Below are 23,931 nucleotides of genomic sequence, written 5' to 3'. Positions count from 1 at the left end.
GCAAATGCTGGGAACTTCTAATGCCCGGTTTTAGTTAATAGTGTCAACAGTGGGTGAACAGTTGATAAAAGCAATTATTTGAATGTCTGCCAACAGTTCAACTTCTCACGTTCTGAAGAGACATGTAGAGCTAGTAAACATTTTAAGTGTATTCTAAACTTAAATTAAGTACTACTAATATTTACATTACTTCTTAAATAATAAACATATGCTCAAAACATGTTTTGGATAATATAATTAACCCAAAGGGCAGATTAGCATTGATAATGACCATAGATAACACTATAAATTATTCTCACAAGTAGGCTATGATGGATACATGGAAATATTTATTTAAAAATAGTTATATTAAAACATATCACAAACAGATACAATGAAAAGTCACTGATTAAAGTATATTCATTAATAAAGCATGTAAAAATCTCAAATTTAATGCTCCCTAAACTCCTTGATAGTAACAAAGATACAATAGCATGAAGAAGAAATTATGAAAGACTGAGGAAATTTTAAAGAATCAAATATAAAATTATTGAAATATCTGGGGGCTCAGTGGGTTAATGGACTAACTCTTGAGTTTGGCTCAGGTCATGATCTCACAGTTCGTGAGATCAAGCCCTGAATCAGGCTGTGCGCCTCGCTCACACACTCTCTCAAAATAAATAAAAAATAAACTTAAAAACATAAAAATAATTTCAAATATAAAATTATTTACTTAGGGGAGGAAATAGGTTTCAAAAAAAGCAGAATAGCAGAAAAGACATCTCTGGAGTGAGGAAGGAAAAGGAAGACCAAAGGGGCATAGACAGCAGAGACTGGCAAGTCTGACATGAATACCCCTAAACAAACCGAGCATACAGCTTTCAAAAAGTTGGAGCTGTAGGAGACCTGAGATATCATTTAGTCGAATCCAGATTTCCTTTAAAAAGTAAACTAAGACATGATCATTAGTATTACTGAAAAAATTACTTCATTTTACAAAACCATTCAACCAACTGTTCTATTATACAATAAACTCCTAGTACATTTACTTAATTTGTATCAACTAGCCACTTACAGTAAGGCAAATTCAAATGAACATTTATAATAAAAAATACAGAAGTGAGGTACCACCTTGGAATCTGAACTAATAAAAGTGCCAAAATTTAGTTATTTATGCTTTGCCTATACAGATAAATTTTATTTAAATGTCAGGAATAGTTATTAATTAATAACATCTGCATATATTCTAAAGGCAAATCAGTAAGTGAGCAATATTTTTAAAATATAAACATGTACATATACATTATATCTTATTATCTTAATTTTCAACTGTTACTAATCATTGCTAGATATAACTTTGAAAATTTATTTTGCATTTCAAAGATAATAAAGAACTCCTTCGTCATCTGTTTCAATTTTACCTAACTGCTGTCAGTCTAAGTTTCTTACATGTAAAATAAGAGTAAGAAAATATCAATCTTAACACCGGCTTCACAGCATGATTAAAGGGTATTAGATAAAAAGATATATAGATGAAAGGAAAGACAACTTACAGTCACCCTGGGAATTATTCAAAATAACTGTATAGATATTTAGGTCTGTCTGCAAAGGGTAAGGAGTCTGGGATTTTCTCCCAATTTTGAACCTCAGGGAAATAATTATTCTTCCTAATGTAATTGTAATTACTCATGAACTACTAAGATGGCCACCAGGAAAACCATGGTATTATTTATTACTCCAGAAAGTTACACTACTTTAAAACCTAACAGATTCAGTTAAGGTTGGTGGAGTGCCTGGCTGGCTCAATAGGTAGAGCATGTAACTCTTGATCTCGAGGCCGTGAGTTCAAGCCCATGTTAGGTGTGGAGCTTACAAAAAAAAAAAAAAAAAAAAAAGTAAGAAAGTTGGTCCTAGTATTCTATAATCTCTAAAGAATAAAACCTAGAAAAACTCCTAAGGTGTTATAAGTGATTGAACCTTCTGAATTTAGGAGGTACTTTTAAAGTTTATTTCTAGAGCCTAAATGTCCATCAACTGATGAATGGATAAAGAAGATGTAGTTTATCTATACAACGGAATACTACATGGCAATGAGAAAGAATGAAATATGGCCATTCGTAGCAACATGGATGGACACTGAGGGTGTCATGCTAAGCAAAATAAGTCAGGCAGAGAAGGACAGATACCATATGTTTTCACTCACTGGTCTAACAGGAGAAACCACAGAGGACCATGGGGAGGGGAAGGGGGAAAAGAGTTAGGGAGAGGGAATGAGGCAAATCATGAGAGACTCTTGAATACTAAAAACAAACTGAGGGCTGAAGCGGGAGGGGAAAAAGAGAAGGGGGGTGATAGTCATGGAGGAGGGCAGTTGTGGGGAAAAGCACTGGGTGTTATGTACAATAAACTATAAAAAAATTAAGTTTATTTCTATAAAACTCTAATAGCTTAAATTGTTTATTTTGAAGTATAATAAAAAATGTTTAAGGTTATATTAATTTCTAAAAGCATTCACCTATATTTTCATAAAAAATAACTTACAAAACCAAATATAATCACTGAAAAAATAAAGAGAAAAATGTTTATGGATGGAATCAATCTTGCAGATATAATTAATTTTCTCCTTTCTACCCTAAAGGACATACAACTTGCATTCTTCATTATACATTAAGACTGACATTAAGTCAGGTCTGAGAAGTACAAAGTACCTCACACTTCTATTTCTGAAACCCAGTAGAGGGTTTAGCAGACAGAGCCAAAAAATTAACCCCCAAATCAAAAACCATTATTCATGCTCTTCAATATTTACAAATGTATTGTCTTGGCTATCATCTTAGTTTGCTTAGCTGCCATAACAAAGTTCCAAAGACTGGGGAGGAAGGTAGGGGGGGATTTGAACAGAAATTTGTTCTCTCATAATTCTGGAGGTTAGAAGTTTGAGATCAAGGTAGTAGTATGGTTGGTTTCCTCTGAAAGGCTTCTCCTTGACTTACATTTGGCCACATTCCTCTGGGTTTTCACATGGTCTTCCCTTTAATGTGTCTTTGTCCTAATATCCTCTTAAAGGACACTGGATTAGGGCCTTCCCTAATGATCTCATTTTAGCTTAATTACTTCCTTAAAGACCCTATCTCCAAATACAGTCACACTCTGAAGTACTGAGGGTTAGGACTTCAATGTATGAATTTCCGGGTGGGGTGAGAGCAACATAATTCAGCACAAAGGGCAACCCACAGATTACAGAAAGCATGTGAACAAAATTCTCTGTAGCACCTAATCCTTATTCTGTTTTTTTCTTTTTTTTATTCACCTGCCTCTTCATGCTTGCTCAAGGGTGCCAACTTAATGAGGTTGAGAGTAATAAAATGGAAAATCCTTTGGGCCTTGTACCCTTGAATAATAGTTAACATACCTTTAGCAATGTAATTTCCCAGTCCATGAAGGCTTTAAAATTAACTCAGTACTCACAGGGTTGTTTTGATGACTCAATGAGTTAATGTATGTCAAGTGCTTAAGGCAGTGAATGGTATACAGTAAGCACTATCTGTACACGTTAGTTATTGTTACTGTAAGCACCATATGTGTAGCTCTTAGTATTATTATTTTTATCAGTGTAGATCTGTTACTTTAAGGATTTACCCCCAACCTAGAAGAAGCTGATCAACTATTTACGTAAAAGAGATAATATACCCAGAACACAATGTTTAAGAGATTTCTCCTGACTGTTCTGGGACCGGCCTGCCTCTGCCTTTCCATATTTTCTTCTCCTGACCCTTTAGCTTTCTAGTCATCAACCTATTCTATCCCTCTCACTTCAGTGTTCCATGGTCAACAGCTTCATTTTCATTTCCTGGTCTGTTAACTTATTTACTATTCTCTAGCATGACAACTGATTCAGACTTGACTTCTGCTAACTAACGTTTCCTATGCTGAATCTCTGTGCTTGAGGATTTGGTCTCTATAAACAAATTTCTTCTTCAGGTAATTCTACTTATTCCTTCAAGATGCTGACATCCTAAAGCAGAATTAAATTATTCCTGTAATAGGATCCACAGTACTTTGCACGTCCTCCCAGTATAACACTTAGGACCTAACTGTATTCAGTTGTGTATATGTTGTCACCTCCACTACATGAGCTCTTCGTAAGACTTCTATCTGTTAATGTTTCAGTTTTGGGGCTACCAAAGTTGAACAAATGTTTCCTAAATTAATTACTGTCCATCTCTAAATAACTCCTAAATCTATCCTCTGACTTTGAGCCAGGGTTAGCTGATAAAACTTTCTGTGATGATAGAAATATGCTATACACTGTCTGGTATCACAGCCTCCAGCTACATGTGCTTATATACATGGTCTGTGTGTGTACACAAGTGCTACTGAATTTTTAAAATGCAACTAGTGAAAATGATAGACCAAATCTGCAGTCTTATTTACTTTTAATTAAATTAATTAATTTAGTAGTTAATGGCTACCATACCAGATGGTATAGTGTTAGATTTGCCAAGCTCCAAAATTACTTTTCAAACTATCTTCTGTATTTGCCTTGATAAATTAGAGGCACCTCAACTTTCCGTCTAAATTTGAATTAACTATCTGACTTTACTTGGAAATTAAGCTGAGAAATAGATTTCATCTAAATATACTATCAATTCAAAAAAATGTCTGAATTGCTTATACATTGAAGTGTAAACTGACTTGACTATAAGAACTTTAAATCAAGTTTTATTTGCATTTCACTAGATCCTGTCAATCTGTGGATACAATGGCTGATGTAACATATTTTAGCAAACGTTTAAAAAGAGATTAATATTTGGAAGTGAAATAAAAGGACAATTATCAATTATTAAATATGAGTTTAGTTTTTAGTCCTATGAAGGGTAATAACTTGCAAACTTGGTTAAGAATATATGCTTGATACCAGCAATACAGACAACTGAGATCTGTCAACCATCTACCTACCTAATTCATTTTTTGGCATATAATAAAAGAACAACTAGTATATATTAGTTTATGGAGCTGGGAATACAAGTATGAATCCATATGGGAGACGGTTACAATAATTATAAGGCAAAGATAGAAGAATACAGGGTAAAATATGTGATAATTAGAAAATACTTATAAAATTTTTTTTCTTTTTAGGCTCATTTGTGTTTATAATTGCTTTTTAGAAATAAAAGTACTGTGCTGACAGTTCAGAGCCTGGAGCCTGCTTCAGATTCTGTGTCTCTCTCTCTCTGCTCCTCCCGTTCATGCTCTGTCTCTCTCTCAAAAATGAATAAACATTAAAAAAAATAAAGAGTACTGTGATGGAAAGAAATACAGATTTAGAATCAAGCAATTCTATATGCAAATTCTACTTTATGACTTAATAAATGTGTGGTTTTTAGGCAAATTATTTAAACTCAGTGAACCTTAGTGCTTTACTAAAATGTAGTACGTTTGGGGTGCCTGGGTGGCTCAGGGGGTTAAGCATTCAACTTTGGTTCAGGACATGATCTCACAGTTCATGGGTTCTAGCCCTGCATCGGGTTCTGTGCTGAAGGCTCAGAGCCTGGAGCCTCTTTCAGATTCTGTGTGTCTCTCCCTCTCCGCCCCTCCCTCACTCATACTGTCTCTCTCTCTTTCAAAAATAAACATTAAAAAAATGTTTAGATGTAGTGCTTTTGAAGGATTAAGAGAAACACTTTATGTAAAATTCCAGCACAGTGCCTGATGTATAGCAGAGCCACAAAAATAACTAGTATTTTCTTTATCCAGTACAAAAAGAATCCTAATTAATCATCTAGACTATGTAGAATACTTCATTTCCTAGGAATGGTAAAGAAAAATAAAAAAGGAGGTAATGTCCCATACATAAAAATACATAGACAATGTATTTACTTATGTGTACAGACAGGTGTGTATGCATACACACACACCTCTGTATACATACTCAACTAATGATTTTTGTCTTCACCTACTTCAGAATGGCTTATAAGGATATATGTCCTTTATCATTAATCCAACTAAACAGGATCATATTTGCACAAGTGCATGATGTATTTCGCTGAATGTATGTGTGCAGGTTGGCAACAATTATATCTTTAGGTTCTAAAGCCAGTTCTATTGAAAGGTCATAGTTTAAATTTTTTCTATATTAAACAAAAGAAAATTATTCTAAAGAAAGAGTATATGAACTTAAAATAGACTATCACTGTCAATTCAAATTTTCAGATGTAATTAATTGAGTTTGCATATCCATTTATGTTCATTCTACTCTTCTTCAAAAACTGGCATTCAAAGTGTCTAAGGTAGTATAACAAAGTTATTGATTCACTATGTTGTACACCTGAAACTAGTGCAACAGTGTGTGTCGATTATACTATTAAAAAAAAAAACTACAAAGTAAGTCCAAAGTATCAAGAGGATAATCATAATATCATTAGCTAAAAGTTGTATGTTGTACTTTATTGTTAACAAATCATTTTCATGCTTTTCACTTATTTTTTCATTTTAGGACTAAATTTAAAATATGAATACGTTATTCATACTGATTATACTTGAATAATAACATACACTCCTTTACCATAAATATCTAAAGTATGAATTGTTTACATTTGAAAATGAAATAATTACTTTTTAAAGTAAAGTTTAAAAGTAAAAGTTTATCTTAAATGCTGACAGTCTCTTCACAGAAGAACATTGTTTCATATAAATTGCATCAATATACTGAAATCAATTCATTAAGCCCAATAAAACAAACACACAAGTTTTTATATTGAGATTTAGGATTAAAATAATATTGTAACCTCATAACATCCTGCAACATAATATGATCAAGTAAAACGAAGTTGCTGAATTAATTCTAAATTTCAAAAGTTTTATGATGACAAAGTTATATGGATGACAAATACTACTAGGCTATTTTGAGCTTAGCAATGAATTATTCAAATAAAGTGTGTATATGTGTAAAATACAGTCATTTCAAAATATTAACAAATTTGCATACAATTACTGAGGACACTGTTTAAAGATGAATGCTTATCAGTGTTTGCAAAAGAGTTATGCTTCTTTCCAGTGTCTAACAATAGTCTATCATAGCTTTCCTTTCTCCTAATATATCTTCTGAAAATCTCCATATTTATGATTTCACAAAGAGTACAGGTGGACTGATCATTCTTAATGGATTTCACAAACTGGAATTCTATATTCAAATTATGAAGATTTACTAGTAATACACAGAAGTTATAAAGACTCCATAAAATACCTTAACAAGAAAGGAAACTATATGCTAAAATAACTTCATTTTTATATCATTTACTATTTAAAATATTAGTGTCCTAATAATTTTCACTATTAAGTTGTATTTTTTCATTTAACTCATAGTATTTTTTCAAAATACAGATAGCTACAGATTTAATAAAATTATTCTAGGGTAAACACAGCTAGCAATTTTAAGTTTACCATAAAACTGGCAAATGTGTAGCTTTTCTTTTAAGTTACTTTTTTTAAAGTTTATTTATTTTTTAATAGCCTCTACACCCAACAAGAGGCTTGAACTCATGACCCTGAGATCAAGAGTTGCATGCTCTTCTGACTGAGCCAGGCAGGTGCCCAACTTGTACCCTTTATTCCCTATCAGAACTTGTTTTTTTCTTTAAAGTATCATGATTTTACTGCCTTTATGTATATGTATAAAGACATATGCTTTATATATAAATTAAAACTCTATAGTGCTAAATCATAAACATGCTTATTTAGTAAAATCACTTCCAAAACATTAAGACTTTACTTAGCTTTGTTGTGTCCTTTTTAATGTTCTCATTCAACTGCTGCTATTATGACTACCAAAGGTTGCTCTGAGAGGCAACAGTTTCTGCTCCAGGTGTTCCAATTTGTTCCATTCACTAAATATTAACATAATCTTCGTTTACCAAGTTGGACCTCAGATCATCCTTAGCCTATTAAGTCAACATTTACCAATACTATTTTGGGGAGCATTTTAGCTATCTGGTGAAAATACACATGTAGAGGCCGGAGGTACAAACAATTATCAGTATACTCATTGATACCTATCTCAAACCTTACTTTCTATCAAATTGGCCAAAGTACAGTTAACTTCCTGTTGTACAGGAATGTATCAGGTTACTGTATCCACTAAGTCAACCAAGAGCTGCAACAGCATCTGCTTCTGGATCATCCAGTGTTGGTCAAAAAGTTGGAATTTAAGAGTATGCTATTTCCAAATACTTAAGAGTCATAGTTTTAGTTATTTATTTTTACTCTCTGAACCTGGAGTATATCAGTCTATTTACAGTTTATAAATACCATGTGTAAATATCTATGTAAGGAAGTGGACAGTGTAACTATGCAAATAATTTAACACACACTTAGAAATAATTTACCTATCAATGTTTAATTCCAAATTTGACTCTAAATTTGACTATCCAGTTAGTTAGAAACATAAAGAAACTCATTGATAATAATACCTTAATATTATGGGACTTCAGCACCCACGCCCTAGCAATGGACACATCATCTAAGCAATCAACAAGGAAACAATGGCTTTGAATGACACCTGGACCGGATGGACATAACAGATACATTCAGGACATTTTATTCTAAAGCAGCAGAATACACATTCTTCGTGAATGCACATGGAACATTCTCCAGAATAAGTTACATACCTGGTTGCATATAAGTTCTCAACATACAAAAAAGATTGAGAACATACCTTGCATATTTGCAGACCACAAAGCTATGAAACTTGAAATCAACCACAAGAAAAAACTTGGAAAGACCACAAATACTGGGAGATTAAAGAACATCCTATTAAAATATGAATGGGTTAACCAAGAAACTAAAGAGGAAATTAAAAAGTAAATGGAAGCCAATGAAATTGAAAACATGACAGTCCAAAACCTTTGGGATGCAGCAAAGGTGCATAAGAGGGAAGTATATAACAATCCAGGCCTTCCTAAAAAAGGGAGAAAGGTCTCAAATATACAACCTAACCTTACACCTAAAAGAGCTAGAAAAAGAACAGCAAATAAAGCCCAAACTAGGCAGAAGAAAGGAAATAATAAAGACTAGTGTGGAAATCAATGATATTGAAATAAAAACCAGCAGAACATTATCAGTGAAACCAGTAGCTGATTCTTTGAAAGAATTAACAAAATTGATAACCCCCTAACCAGACTGATCAAAAAGAAAACAGAAATGAGGTGCCTGGGGGCCTCAGTTGATTGGGTGTATGACTTCAGCTCAGGTCATGATCTCATAGTTTATGAGTTTGAGCCCTGAATCAGGCTCTGTGCTGATGAGCTTATCAGCACAGAGCCTGGAGCTTGCTTCAGATTCTGTCTCCCTCTCTCTCTGTTTCTCCCGACTCGTATTCTGTGTCTCTCTTAAAAATAAACATTAAAAAATAAAAGAAAGAAAAACAGAAAGGACCCAAATAAATAAAATCATGAATGAAAGAGGAGAGATCAAAACCAACACTGCAGATACAAATAATAATAAGAAACTATTTCAGTGTGTGGGTGGCTCAGTCGGTTAAGTGTCTGACTTCAGGTCAGGTCATGTCTCACCATTAATGGGTTCGAGCCCCATATTGGGTTCTGTGCTGAGGGCTCAGAGCCTGGAGCCTGCTTTGGATTCTGTGTCTCCCTCTTTTTCTGCCCCTCCCCTGCTCATGCTCTTTCTGTGTCTCAAAAATAAATAAATATTAAAAATACTTTTTTAAAAAAAGAGATAGCTTATGAAAGAGATTTAAGACACACACAAAAAAGGAAAAACATCCATGCTCATGGATTGGAAGACCAAATACTATTAAAAAGTTAATACTACCTAAAGCAATCTCCATATTCAACGCAATCTCTATCAAAATAACACCAGCATTCTTCAGAGAGCTAGAACAAACAATTCTAAAATTTGTTGGAACCAGAAAAGATCCTGAACAGCTAAAGTAATGCTGAAAAAGGAAAGCAGTCATCACAGTTCCGTACTTCAAGCTGTATTACAAAACTGTAATCATCAAGACAGTATGGTATTGGCACAAAAACAGACACTCAGATCATTGGAATAGAATAGAGAATCCATAAATGAACCCACAAACATATGGCCAACTAATCTTTGACAAAGCAGGAAAGAACATTGAGAGGAATAAAGACAGTCTCTTCAGCAAGTGGTGCTGGGAAAACTAGACGGCGACATGCAGAAAAATGAATCTGGACCACTTAGTTACAACACACACAAAAGTAAACTCAAAATAGATGAAAGACCTAAACTTAAGACAGGAAGCTATCAAAATCCTCAAGGAGAAAGCAGGCAAGAACCTCGTTGACCTGGGTGGCAGCAATTTCGACACGTCTCCGGAGGCAAGGGAAACAAAAGCAAAAATGAATTATTGGAACCTCATCAAAGTAAAAAGCTTCCTCACAGAGAAGGAAATAATCAGCAAAACTAAAAGGCAACCGACGGAATGGGAGAAGACATTTGCAAATGACTTATCAGATAAAGGATTAATATCCAAAATTTATAAAGAACTTATCAAGCTCAACATACAAAAAACAAATAATCCAATGAAGAAATGGGCAAAAGACATGAATAGACACTTTTCCAAAGAAGACAGTCAGATAGCCAAACGACACATGAAAAAATGCTCAGTATTACTCATCATCAGGGAAATGCAAATCAAAACCACAATGAGATACCACCTCACACTTGTCAGAATGGGTAACATTAACAACTCGGGCACCAACACATGCTAGCGAGGATGCAGAGAAAGAGGATCTCTTTTGCACTGCTGGTGGGAATGCAAAGTGGTGCAGCCACTCTGGAAAACAGTATGGAGGTTCCTCAAAAAATTAAAAATAGAACTACCCTACGACCCAGCAACTGCACTACTAGGTATTTATCTAAGGGATACAGGTAATGCTGTTTTGAAGGGGCACATGCACCCCAATGTTTATAGCAGCACTATCGACAATATCCAAAGTATGAAAAGAATGGATAAAGGAGATGTGGTGTATATATACACACACACACACACACACACACACACACACACACAATGGAGTATTACTCAGCAATCAAAAAGAATGAAATCTTACATTTGGCAATTACGTGGATGGAACTAGAGGGTATTATGCTAAGTGAAATTAGCCAGTTAGAGAAAGACAAATATCATGTGACTTTACTCCTATGAGGACTTTAAGATACAAAACAGATGAACATAAGAGAAAGGAAGCAAAGTAATTCAAAAACAGGGAGGGGGACAAAACATAAGAGACTCTTAAATATGGAGAATAGAGTGTTACTGGAGGGGTTGTGGGAGGGTGTATGGCTAAATGGGGAAGGGACATTAAGGAATCTGCTTCTTAAATCACTGTTGCACTATATGCTAACTAACTTGGATGTAAATTTTTTAAAAATCTTGCTTTATATTAAGCTAATACATACAATAAAGATCATGAGAAAAATCTTCCTTGTAAGACGGCTTTTCATTTAATATCTCTTATTACAGAAAAGCAAAGAATTTTTAGAATTCTGTAGATAATTTTCATTTGAACGTCCCTATTTACTCAGTGCTGCTTACAAGAGATTTTTTATTTCCTCCTCATATCAGCCCTAATATATTTCTTAAAAGTCAACATTTTCTACAGGATTCTAAGGCACAAGGGTTGATTAATTACAGTCACTTATCTAGAGGGGCAGGAACTATTCTAACTGTAGAATATCTAATAGTTAATCTAACAGAATATAAATTATTTTTAGAGTAGAAACCATCAAAATTCCATAACCATTAGATTTCATTTCTTTTAGATATTGTTCCTTTAAAATCTGATGACCTTTCACAATAGAATTAAATGTATACACATATATTTCACTAAAATACTATAAAGTATTTAATATTTTAATTTATAATTTTGCCATATTAGCTTTAATTATATGAAAACATGTTGCTATTGACTTCTCATGAAATAATTTACCAATTATTTTCTTAAAAATAAGAAGAGATACATACTTTAAAAATGAACAAATAAAACAATATTGGTTCAAGTCAATAATACTATGTGCCAAATATAAAAATAAATTCTAGTTTGTTTACAGCTCTGTAACTTTTTAACTGATATGTTTAGGAAGCTTTTTTTTCTTTAAATAGACTACCTTAAACCTGACTTTATTATGTCTTACAAGAACCAGCACAATAATCTGCATGTAGACAGTATGTGAATAAGTGGGATGACCTTTTTTTCCAATGTAGCATGGCTTAATGTCAGAGTTTTTAAAATTATGTGCTTATAAAAATATATGCAAGGTTTCATATATAAAAATATATATATGTAGAGTTTCAGATCTGTACCTATGTGTAAGGCTTTTTATATCTAGGGAAAAGTTAATAGTTAATATTGACATTTAAAAAACGTATTTGACTTTCTTATGTAACATCATAGAAAGTGGCATGGTGTAGACATCCTGGAGAAACAAACTCTAATGGGAAAGAAGAGACTGGTTTGATGTTTAAATTCTAACCTTTCCAAAAACTTTTAAGAATGAGGCAATTAGAAAACAGCCATTTTGTTTGCCAGGCAAAGCTACAGAGCAATCAGAAGATTAATTTGGGTCATGAAATTTTTAGAATTAAAGGTCTAGATTAAAATCCTGAGGCCAAAAATTACTGTCAAAGGTATGAGCTATTTATAGAGTCTCAGTAATCTCACCCCTATGATTTACTAAATGTTTATAGTTTGATCAGTAAAGAACTTGACTTGACATGACAGAATGCAAGGGCTCAAATGGTAGCTATTATTTTTTATTGTTTCTACTTATATATTCCCCAAACACCTCAAATTCAATTGATGTTCTCTCATACTCTCTGAAATATGTTCCTTTTGTTTGCCTTATTCTAGAAGATTTTACTGTTTTCCCAAATATTTGCAGCTTCTCTCTTGGGCAAGGTTATCCTTCCCCACTTACTGAGCACATGTTTTGCCATGTGACTTGCACTGGATAATGAAACATGGGTGGAGGTCAACAGGTAGGTCACCATTATCTCTGCTATGATACCATCAACCTTCTGCATATAGACTGGGTCTCAAGTGAAAATTACATGGAGCACAGCCACAGATGACCTGTCAAAGACATGTAGTATAAGCAATAAGCCTTTTGGTAAACTATACATTTATTGGATGTTTGTAACTATGAAGGAAACTTGCCTATCCTGACTGATTAGATTTATCTTAGTGATCAGCCCTTGACTTGACATCCCCCTAAATATTCAGAGAAAGAGTCTGGGAAAATTCTTATCCTCTCTCTCAGTTTCGTCCTATGGCCAGTTGTTCATCGATTCTGGTCAATTCTACCTCCCTAATATTTCTCTAATTGTACATCATTAATATGACCTTAATCCAAGTTTTCTTTTTTATCTATTACTACAATATTTTTTTTTCTCCAGGTTTACTCCTCTTAAACATTTTAATCTGCTTTAGTAAGATTAATGTATTTCTTTTCTTTTAAATACTTCAAGAGCCATCACAATTATAAGTGCTTAAATGGTTATTAAATTCATATATGACATAAAACTCAAATTTTCTTAAACACTTTAACACTGCTTAAATACCAAATATATACAGATTATCTCAGTAATACTGACATTCGTTTCTAAACTTAACACAAAAGTATTAATAGCATAAGCTTACTTTCTTCATCATTTCTATGCTTAGGTCAAAGAGAACTCTAGGCTGAAAAGGCTTCACTGAACAAGTTCTACCAAATATTTAAGAAACATATCTGAGTTGGGTTTTTTTGTTTGTTTGTTTTAATAGATTCCCCATATAAGTGAGATAATACAGTATTTGTCTTTCTCTGTTTGGCTCACTTCACTTAGGATAATGGCCTCAAGGTCCATTCACATTGTGGCAAATGGCAGGATTTCCTTCTTTTTAATAACCTAATAGGATTCAATGTATGTATGTATGTGTATACAAACACACATACCACAACTTCTTTACCCATTCATTCACTGATAGATACTTAGGATTGTTTCCATGTCTTGGTAACTGTAACTACATGAGAGTGCAGATAACTTTTTGTTATTGATTGTTTCCTTCAGATGAATACCCAGAAGAATTGCTGGAACATATACGAGGTATATTTTTAATTTTTTGAGGAACCTCTACACTATTTTCCATAGTGGCTGCACCAATTTATATTACCACTAATAATGCACAAGAGTTTCCTTTTCCCTGTATCCTCACCAACACTTACTTCTTGTCTGCCACAGTTATTAAAACTAGCCAATCCTAAGCTGTTACTCTACCTGCTTTACCTTTCCTGCAGAAACACCAGTAATGGCTTTGGCCTAGGCTTTTCTCTTGCTCCTGTTTCTGCCTCCTGACCAAAATCTGAAGCTTTTTCCATGGCCTGGTGTGCCTCCTTCTTTCAGGAAATAGAGGTAAAAAAATTTTCTTTCAATAGCATTAGCCTCTCCATGTTATTACTCAGTCACCTCCATAATTTAAATGCCTGCAGGTACAAATGAGACAATTACAAAATAACAATAACAAAAAAATTAATGAAATGGAGAAGATTCTGGGGGGAAAAAGCCAGATAGGCTGAGTTTTGACAGATCTTAACCCAAAGTTTAAATGCAGTCATTTTGAAAGATAAATAAATAGAAGTTAGAGAAGGTAAAGTTACATAAGGAAACAGCTGAACCGCATAAGAAGCCAAAATACCTGAACTTTTCTTTTGATGGTGGCAACAGTGAAGAGCTACGAACATTCCGTGGTGCTTGATGCTCAAATTCCAAAAGCAGATTTGGAGGTTCTAACAGACAGCACAAGCACTCAATATATGCTTTACCTCCTCTATCAGGAAAGGATTTAATTTCAAACAAAGCACATGCTTGAGAATGAGCAGTAGTACAGCCATTTTGGATTATAAGCTGGCAATTTCTAACAAAGTTAAACATAGTCTTACCATACAATACAGCAGTTATGCTCCTACGTATTTACCCAATTGAGCTGAAAACTTATACCCATCCAAAAACGTACATATGAATTCTTTTAAGTTTATTTATTTTATTGTGAGAGAGATAGCATGCTCAAGCAGGGTAGGGGCAGAGAAAGAGGGAGAGAGAGAATCCCAAGCAAGCTCCATGCAGAGCCCTGACATGGGGCTCAATCTCACAAACTGTGAGATTATGATCTGAGCCAAAATCAAGAGTGAGGTGCTCAACTGACTGAACCACCAAGGTGCCCCAGACCTGCATAGGAATGTTTAAAGCAGCTTTATTTATAACTGCTGAAAACTGGGAAGGGTCATGCTGTCCTTCAACAGGTGAATGGATGAACAAACTGATACATTCATCAATGAAGTATTATCCAATAATAAAAATAAAAGTTATTAAGCCACAAAAAGGAACTGTCTAGACTATATTGCTAAATGAAAAGAAGTTGGTTTGAAAAGGCTACATATTCTGAATCCAACTAAATGACATTCTGGAAAGATAAATGTATAGGAAGAGTAAAAATATTAGTGTTGCTAAGGGTGGGTGGGGTGGGGAAAGTGGGATGGAGAACAGAATGAATTGATAGAGCATAGGGGGATTTTTAGGGCAGTGAAACTATTTGTTATAATATAATGGTGATATAGGATATTATACATTTGTCAAAACCCATACAATTGTATTATATCAAGAGTGAACCTTAATGTAAACTGTGCAACTTTATCAATATTGATTTGTTAACTGTACCAAATGTAGCACACCAATATAAAATGTTAATAGGGTGAACTATGTGGAAGAGGTGGTATGAAAGAAGTTCTTTGCTCAATTTTTCTGTAAAACTGAAACTACTATAAAAATAACGCTTATTGGGGCACCTGGGTGGCTCAGTCGGTTAAGCGTCTGGCTTCCGGCTTCGGCTCAGGTCATGATCTCATGGTTTGTGGGTTTGAGCCCCGCGTCAGGCTCTGTGCTGACAGCTAGCTCAGAGCCTGTAGCCTGCTTCCGATTCTGTATCTCCCTCTCTCTCTCACCCACCCCTGCTCGTGCTGTCTCTCTCTGTCTCTCAAAAAAAAAAATTTTTTTTTAAAATAACGCTTATTATGAAAAAGAAAGAATAAAGATTCTACCAACACAAAAAGCAGCTTAGATGCTGCCAACTCAGAATGAATGATAAATGTCTATTATAGTGTCCCTAAAAATAATACTGGTAGCAATGATGTGAAGTGGGATTGCTTCTAGTGTAATTCATGAGCCAAAACGCCTACTTTGTATAACATGACATACTACCAAATACAGAACCAGAAAATACTGATGAAGTGATCATCTAAAGGGCAAATAAAATTAATTTGCTTTCAAGAGGTAGAAAAAAAATCATCCCATTATATATTCCCAAGAAATAGCATAATATTCCCCCCAAAAGGTCAAGACAAGAGATACTCTATTATTGTGAATTTTTAACATCATGCATGTACATGACACTTTCCTCTGTCAAGAACTGTCTTTTAGTTTGCTTCTCTACTACAGGCACCAACCGGGTGGTGTCACATATCCACAAGTAAATTCTAACTTGGGCATGTTTGGCACCCTAGTAAGTTACTGAGTTAAGATAAAGAAATGCCTGTTGTCAAGTTTATTAAATACCCACCTCTGTTACCAACTTTTGTTCAGTTTCTTACATTCTACCAGCTACTAGTCCTTTCTCTTTAGTATATATCTTTCATAATTATCCCTTAGTTTTTTGATCCACTGTTCACTATAACTATCTCTATTGATTTAAGTCCTGACTGGCATGTCTATTAAGTTTCCTCAGTCCTTTAAACATTTGTTGAGCACTTCAATTCAGATTCAGCAAACTTCTACTGAGCTCCTTTGGGCTCATTTCACCCTCATAGCTATGGCCACTCTAAGAAGCAATCTATTATTACCTCTACTTTATAGAGAAGCAAACACACTCAGAGAAGTTAAATAACTTGTCTTAGGTCACCCAAATCAGTCTAAATTTCAGTCAAGTCCAGTGCTCCTACTCATCTTTCTATTTCTCCCTATCAAATTACAATACACTCTGCTAGTTAGAATTTAAGACTTAACTCTACCTCCTGAAACCTGTTTTTCAAACCCTACCTAAAAACACATCCCCTAGATCCACTGATCCCCACACTGACCCTTCAAATCCTGCTCTAGTGGATTCTTCTATTCCTAGTTCCTTTCTCTACACCCAATTACACCACTACCATAGCATGCTAGCTATGATGCCCTCTAGATTTCAAGAAGAATTCTACCAATAGAATCTCCTTTTAGGAAAAATAAGTCAAGAGCAGCCTACTGTCTTCCCCTTTACAGACTATATATACTATAGTGATTTATCGGTGAACTGTAATTAACTGCTTAATAGATTCTTTCATACATTAAGTTAAAAAAAACTTAAAACCAGTGACTGGCCTGAAGAAATAGTGATAACTGAAGACATTCTCAGAGCCTCAAAGTAAATGGATATCTGCCACATTCATTATTTTTGCAGGAAAAAAAATTTTAACAGACTTAATTTTGACCATGAAAAGCAAGCTTAATGAAATGAACATCTTACTAAAAGCTATCTGAGTACATGTGAGAATTAAAACCAAGATATACCTTTTTTTTGCATTTTTATATAAACCAGAAAAATTCAGAACTCAAGCCAATTGCTCTTGATTTTTCAATAGCAAGGTTAACAAAGTAACTTCTTATCTTGAAAGCAAACCATAACTGTCCACTTTAGATACTGTTTGTAAATTAACAAAACATGACTATTTTTTCTTAATCTTCCAAGGAGGCAGAAAGAGTAATGGTTAGGATCGAAAGCTTTGTGTGATTTTGAGACTATCTAAAATTCATTTAGTTTCACCTGCAAAATAGGAACAAGTATACTTACCTCTTAGGATTATTGGAAGAGTAAGATGATAAAGTTCTTAGCACATGTTTTTTTACATAGTAAATACTCAAAATGTTCCTTCTCATTATTATTTATTATGTCATGTCCTTAAGTCTTTGTTTCCCCACCTGTAATATTAAAATCCCTACCATACAAAGCAGTTGTGAGAATTAAATATATTGCTTGGTGCAAGTTTGGTACTTAAGAAAGCCCATGATTCCCAACCCTTTAGTATTACTGAGGGAATCACAAGTCAAAAAATTACAAAATTTATAAAGCCCTGGGTTGGGGAAAAAATACACCAGCTCTCAGGAATTATGTATTTGCTTTTGGGTGAGGAGGGTCTGGTGAGAAGAGTAGGAAGAAAAAGAAGATAGTTTTATTATTATATAATGTAGACAATCATTTAATCACATAATTAAGTCATGATTTCATAATGATTTGAAGTAATGATTTATGATAATCATTAAAATGCAAGGTTAAACTTAGTAAAAAACCAATCAGGGACTAATACATTGTCTCAACTAAAACAAAAACAACTTTAGTGGCAACTAAATATATACACATGAAATCTACACATTAATTAGAATAAAAAATAAAGAATTTAAATATTAATTAGAAGCAACTTCAAAAACAGTGTCATTATTTTATTGTCTTATGAAACCAAAACACCATTTTGAACTGGAGTTTATGATCTGAATTAACAGGAACCCACTATTGTGAAGTTTCATTCTGTTTTAAATTCTGCATTCTTCTGAAAGAAATACATGCAGAGTAGACATAGGAAGTAAACATTTCAGTGTCCTTACCTGTTGTGTTCCATCTGCACTTACAATAGGGGCAGATAGGAGAGAAATATCACTACTTAAAATCTGAGCTGTATCCAGTAGTGGTGGATGTTCTGCCATTATCAGTAAGACATTAATATACCGGATAACCTTCCAATTCTGAAAAACAAAAATATATAGCCATCTATGTGTATATCCCTAAAAATATATTAAAATATAATACATTCAAGATTTATTTCATTCTTTAACCTAAAAAGATATTCTTGTCAAAGGAAATTTTATAATTCTCTGTTGACTACTTTTTTCTGTCAACAGACCACTTAAGGAAATATATTTCTCACAATTTAATCAACTGTATGTCAATGTAGACAGTCAATTAAGATATACTAAAACCAATATATGAGCAGCTTCTATTTAAAGTCCATGTCTGTGTCTCTATCCCTTCCATCTCTATACCATGTTTATTTAACCACCATTATTCTAATGAAATACTAGATAATATTTAGTATGGCATAGGCACTAAAATGCAAAGACTGAGTGAGCAATCCTACCACTAATTTTTTTTTTCTATAAGCAGAGAAGGTGATTATGAAAACGCAATCCCCCTACCCCATCTTAGGAACTACACAAGAATTATAATTTGTCACTAATTCCTCAGAGAAAAATGGTAGAAATTTTGCTCAGGATCAGAAAAAAACCTTCAAGTTTTAAGTTTTAAGTTCTGACACTTGTCTTCCATCATTCTGGTTTTATTATTCTTTTCTAGGTGACACCTATTTTGCTAAAAGCCAAATCATGTCAGTGATGAAAAGCACATACATTTAGAAATCTTTAACTGCAGACACAGTATCCTTATATAAAAACTAAGAGACTTGAGGTAAGCAATACTAAGGTACCATATAAAATATCAGCTAATTACGAGTCAAGCTGAATTGAGCTCAATCATAAATATTACCAAATTTATACTAAAAAGCAAAATTACAAACATTTTTAGATGCTTGGAGAATTCTGAAATTCAATAGTCTCATGATGTTTAACTTCTGTAAGGTATTAAACTCTTGTTATCTATTTTAAGATCTTGAATCTTTGCAGAAACTCTCAAACAGGTTGATCTAACCTAAAAACAAATTTCTATTTAGATGTATAAAAACTGCTGTTAAGATTTTAAAAAAAATATTTAATATAGGTATCTACATCAAGCCCACAGTAAGCAATATTTTATATTATGTAACTATCTTATAACAATGCATGTCATTAAACACATTATATATTATAATTATATACACATATAATATACATATATTTATGTTTAATACACACATACTACTATATAAACACATTTTATATTTATACATATATAACATATATATAAATACATTTTATATTTACACATATATAATGTTCGTATAAAAAGGGGAAAATCTAACTCCTGGCTTAATCTGTATTGCTGTATTTTTTTTTTTAAGTTTATTTATTTTGAGAGAGAGAGAGTGAGGGTGTGAGCAGGGGAGGGACAGAAAGAAAGAATCCCAGGCAGGCTCTGTTCTGTCAGCATAGAGCCCAATGAAGGGCTCAGTCTCACAAACCATGAGATCAAGACCTGAGACAAAATCAAGAGTCCGATGCTTAACCAACTGAGCCACCCAGGCACCCCTGTATTGCTGTATTAAAGTATGACAAAAGCAGTGAGAAAATCATGTCAAATAACCTCACTCTGTGAATATGTAAAAAGTTGTTAGATAGGAATGAGACAATGTATTATTTTCCCTTTTGCATGTCAAAGAAACAGGGAAGCTAATAGGACTAACCAGAGAAAGTTTACAGATAATTCATTTTGTATAATTAGTAAATTAAAAAAAGCAAACTGAGTATTTTTTGTCATTATATTGTTTATAATATTTTACATAACATCTTTAACTAAAACTGCAAATCGCCAGTATTACCTGAACTTTAGAAAGCAATGCTGAAGATATATCCATAATTTGATTTCAAGAGGTGGAATGAAAGCTTTACAGAGACACCAATTTCTTCTGAAACTCTGGTAATTCTAAAATAGTACTATTATAGATTGTATCTGAACCCACATGCTATGTTTTAACATTATGATTCCATTTAAGGAGTTATCTCTAACTTTATTCTTTTCAAAGCTCTAACGTATCAGAAGTTTCATTCATGAATTTCTTCCATGCATGGCTATACCCCTCACATTATATGCGAAGGTTCTTAAACTTGCAAATTAGAAATTACAGCCATGCAACTGAAATGATGCATTCAGAAACATAAATATTCCTTTCAATCCTGTGTAGAGAACACTGCCAGCTTTTTCTTTCAATTTCTTCTAATTCTGTTATTCCTACTTCTTACATTTTCATCTCATCTTGTGACTGTAAACACCCACTTAAGTTATGTGTCTATTTTTATTTTTTAATAACATTTGATATATGCAAAAAAGGGGAGGAACAATTTGATGCATTTGCTAATTTTCATGGAATAAATATTCCCCTATAGTTCATTTCAAGCTACAATGGTTTAAAAACTGACCTGAAAAGTCCTAATGTTTAACAATCAACTTTTGTATACAAGTACAAGATGGCTCCGTAATATCACTATTTATTATCTACAATCTACATATCAATATTTATGTAGCAATAATATAACAAAATATTAAAACTTGGGAAATCTGGGTCAGAAAAGCTAGATATATCTATACTACCCTTGCAACTTTTAAGTCTGGAATTTTAATTAATATCAAATTAAACACTACTTAAAAAATTAACACCAGGCAGACTGCAGATCTGGATGTAAAAGGTAAAACAAAAAAGCTTCTAAATGATAATACACAAGAATATCTCAATAACCATAAGACAAAGATTATTTTAAAGAGTACAAATTACATTTCTTAAATCATAAAGAAAAAGAATGATATATTAAACTCCATTAAAATTAAGAACTACTAGTCATTAAGAAATATTTTTCAGTAAATGAAAAGGCAAGCGGCAGACTGAGAGAAGCCACTTACAGCATGAAACTGAAACAGAGCACATATTTAGCATTTATACAGGCCCGCTACAAACTGATTAAAAAAAACAAACAGAAAAATGCCAAGAGACTTGAATATGCTCCTCACAAAAGTGGAAATTCAAGAGGCCAATAAACATATAAGGATATTCTCAAACTCACTACTAGGAAAAAGCTAACTAAAAAGCCATCATATACTCACTAGGATGATAAAAATGAAAAAGATCAACAATAACAAGTATCAGTGAGGGTATGGAACAACTGACATACTCATATGGAATGGGAGTTGAAATCTGTAAAATCACTTTGGAAACCACTATGGTATTATTTACTAAAGTTGAACATATAAATATTCTATGACCCAGTTATTATCTGGTTATTAGTTCCTAGTCTACCAAAAAGAAATGCTTGCATATGTGCACCAAAAGAGAGTACATGAAGGTGTATATAGCAGCACTATTTTTTACTAACCCTAAACGATAAACAACCTAAAATGTCCCTGGACAGTAAATGATATCTAATTCATCCAATGGACTACTATATGGCAATGAAAATTAATGAACCAATGAATAGTGAACAACACATAAATTTCACAAATACAATGTGAATGAAAAACAATACATACAACATAGCTTTATTTATAGAAAGTTCAAAACAATAAAAACCAATCTATGTGTTAAGTCAGGATAGGTAATTGTCTTTGAAGAAGGAGAAATGATGGGAATCTGGAGGGGCATGAAGGCAGTTTCTGAGGAGCTGATAATAAAAACATATAACAAACTAGGAATAGAAGGGAACTATTCAACATAATAAAGGCAAAAGATGACCTGTGTTGGAGTAGCACCCCTGATGACAGGAGTCACCTTTGGGGTCCTTCTTCCCTTTCCTTGAAGGATAGATAACACATGTTCACAGCCTGCCTTCATTCCCTTCTGATTTCTGTTTCCTCTAGTCCCGAGTAGCAATGTTTCACTAGTATAATTCCATCTCTTTTCCAGGCTTCTCTTGAAATGCTAATTAGGTCCATGGTCCACACCCATACTAAAATCCTTATCAAAAGGCTAGTCAAACAGTTTTGGAACTGTTTGGAACCAAGCTATTCCTTCAACACTTTGCTTCAGAACATCCTCACCCATTTTTATTTATCACTGTCAAGTTCTACCTTCCATAAAACATTAGAACATGAACACAACTCAGCCAAATTATTTGCTCTTTTATAGTAAGGATCATGTTCTATCCCATTACCCAATGACAATGTTCTTCATTCCCATCTGAGATCTCTTCAGAATGACCTTTACCATCCATATTTCTACCAATATTCTGCTCATAATAATTTATGTATTCTCTAAGAAGATGGAGGTTTTCTCTTCAGCTCTTTCCTTTTCTTTCTGAGCTCTCATCAGTTGCCATTAGCAATCTCTTAAAGTAATCTCAGCTTTTTTCAGCATACACTTCAAATTTTTTTTCAATCTCTATCCCTTCCCCAATTCCAAAGCCACCTCCACATTTTTAAGATATCTGTTACAGCAGCATTTACTCACTGGTAACCATTACTGTCTTAGTCAGTTTGGGCTGCTAGAACAAAATACCACAGACTGGGTGGCTTAAACAACATACACTTATTTCTCACAGTTCTGGAGGCTGAGAAGTCCAAGATCAGGGTGCCAGCATGGTCATGTTCTTAGTGAGGGCCCTCTTCCTGGTCAGCAGATGGCTGGCTACCTTCGTGCTGTATCCTCACATGGTCAAGAGAAAGCTCGGTCTCTTCCTCTTCTTATAAGTACACTAATCCATAATGGGGGCTCCGCCCTCATAAACCTCAGTAACTCCCAAAGGCTCACCTCCAAATGTGATCACATTGAGGGTTAGGGCTTCAGTCTTCAGTCTGTAACACTATTAGGTTTAGATATAGTACTATGCTTTCTCACTCAGTCACTACCAGAATTCTGAATCTATATTAGTTTTTTTACTCATATATTCTGCTAGTTTTTCTTCCTTAATCTCCCTATTCGTATACATTTACTCTACATGAATTTGTTCTATTCTTTTTTTTTTATAATAGTTTATTGTCAAATTGGTTTCCATATAACACCCAGTGCTTCTCCCCACAAGTGCCCCCCACCATGACCATCACCCCCTCTTTCCCTCCCCCTCCCCTTTCAGTCCATGGTTCGTCTCCAGTATTCAGTAGTCTCCCTTGATCTGTGTCCCTCACTCTTCCCCGCTCTCTTTCCCCCTTCCTCTCC

General features: G+C 33.8%; 1 protein-coding gene across 6 annotated transcripts in view; it reads right to left on the bottom strand.

Moving 5' to 3' along the window:
• Positions 1-23,931, bottom strand: part of FNDC3A (fibronectin type III domain containing 3A) — a 136,796-nt gene that overhangs the window by 93,388 nt on the left and 19,477 nt on the right. For 3 of the 6 annotated variants that reach the window (XM_029936773.1, XM_029936772.1, XM_029936774.1), the window contains one exon: positions 18,689-18,826. The exons of 1 other annotated variant lie outside the window; for it this stretch is intronic. In XM_029936773.1, the coding sequence (XP_029792633.1) occupies positions 18,689-18,787 (99 nt within the window). In that variant the 5' untranslated portion in view covers positions 18,788-18,826. Of the gene's footprint in view, positions 1-18,688; positions 18,827-19,653; positions 19,738-23,931 lie in introns of those variants that run through there. 2 more of the 6 variants (XM_029936775.1, XM_029936771.1) reach the window with 2 other exon arrangements.

Source organism: Suricata suricatta, chromosome 4 (assembly GCF_006229205.1).
Source record: "Suricata suricatta isolate VVHF042 chromosome 4, meerkat_22Aug2017_6uvM2_HiC, whole genome shotgun sequence".
Classification (NCBI taxonomy): Eukaryota; Metazoa; Chordata; class Mammalia; order Carnivora; family Herpestidae; genus Suricata; species Suricata suricatta.
The sequence above is the reverse complement of the archived record's forward strand: the minus strand, read 5'-3'. Positions and strand labels throughout refer to the sequence as shown.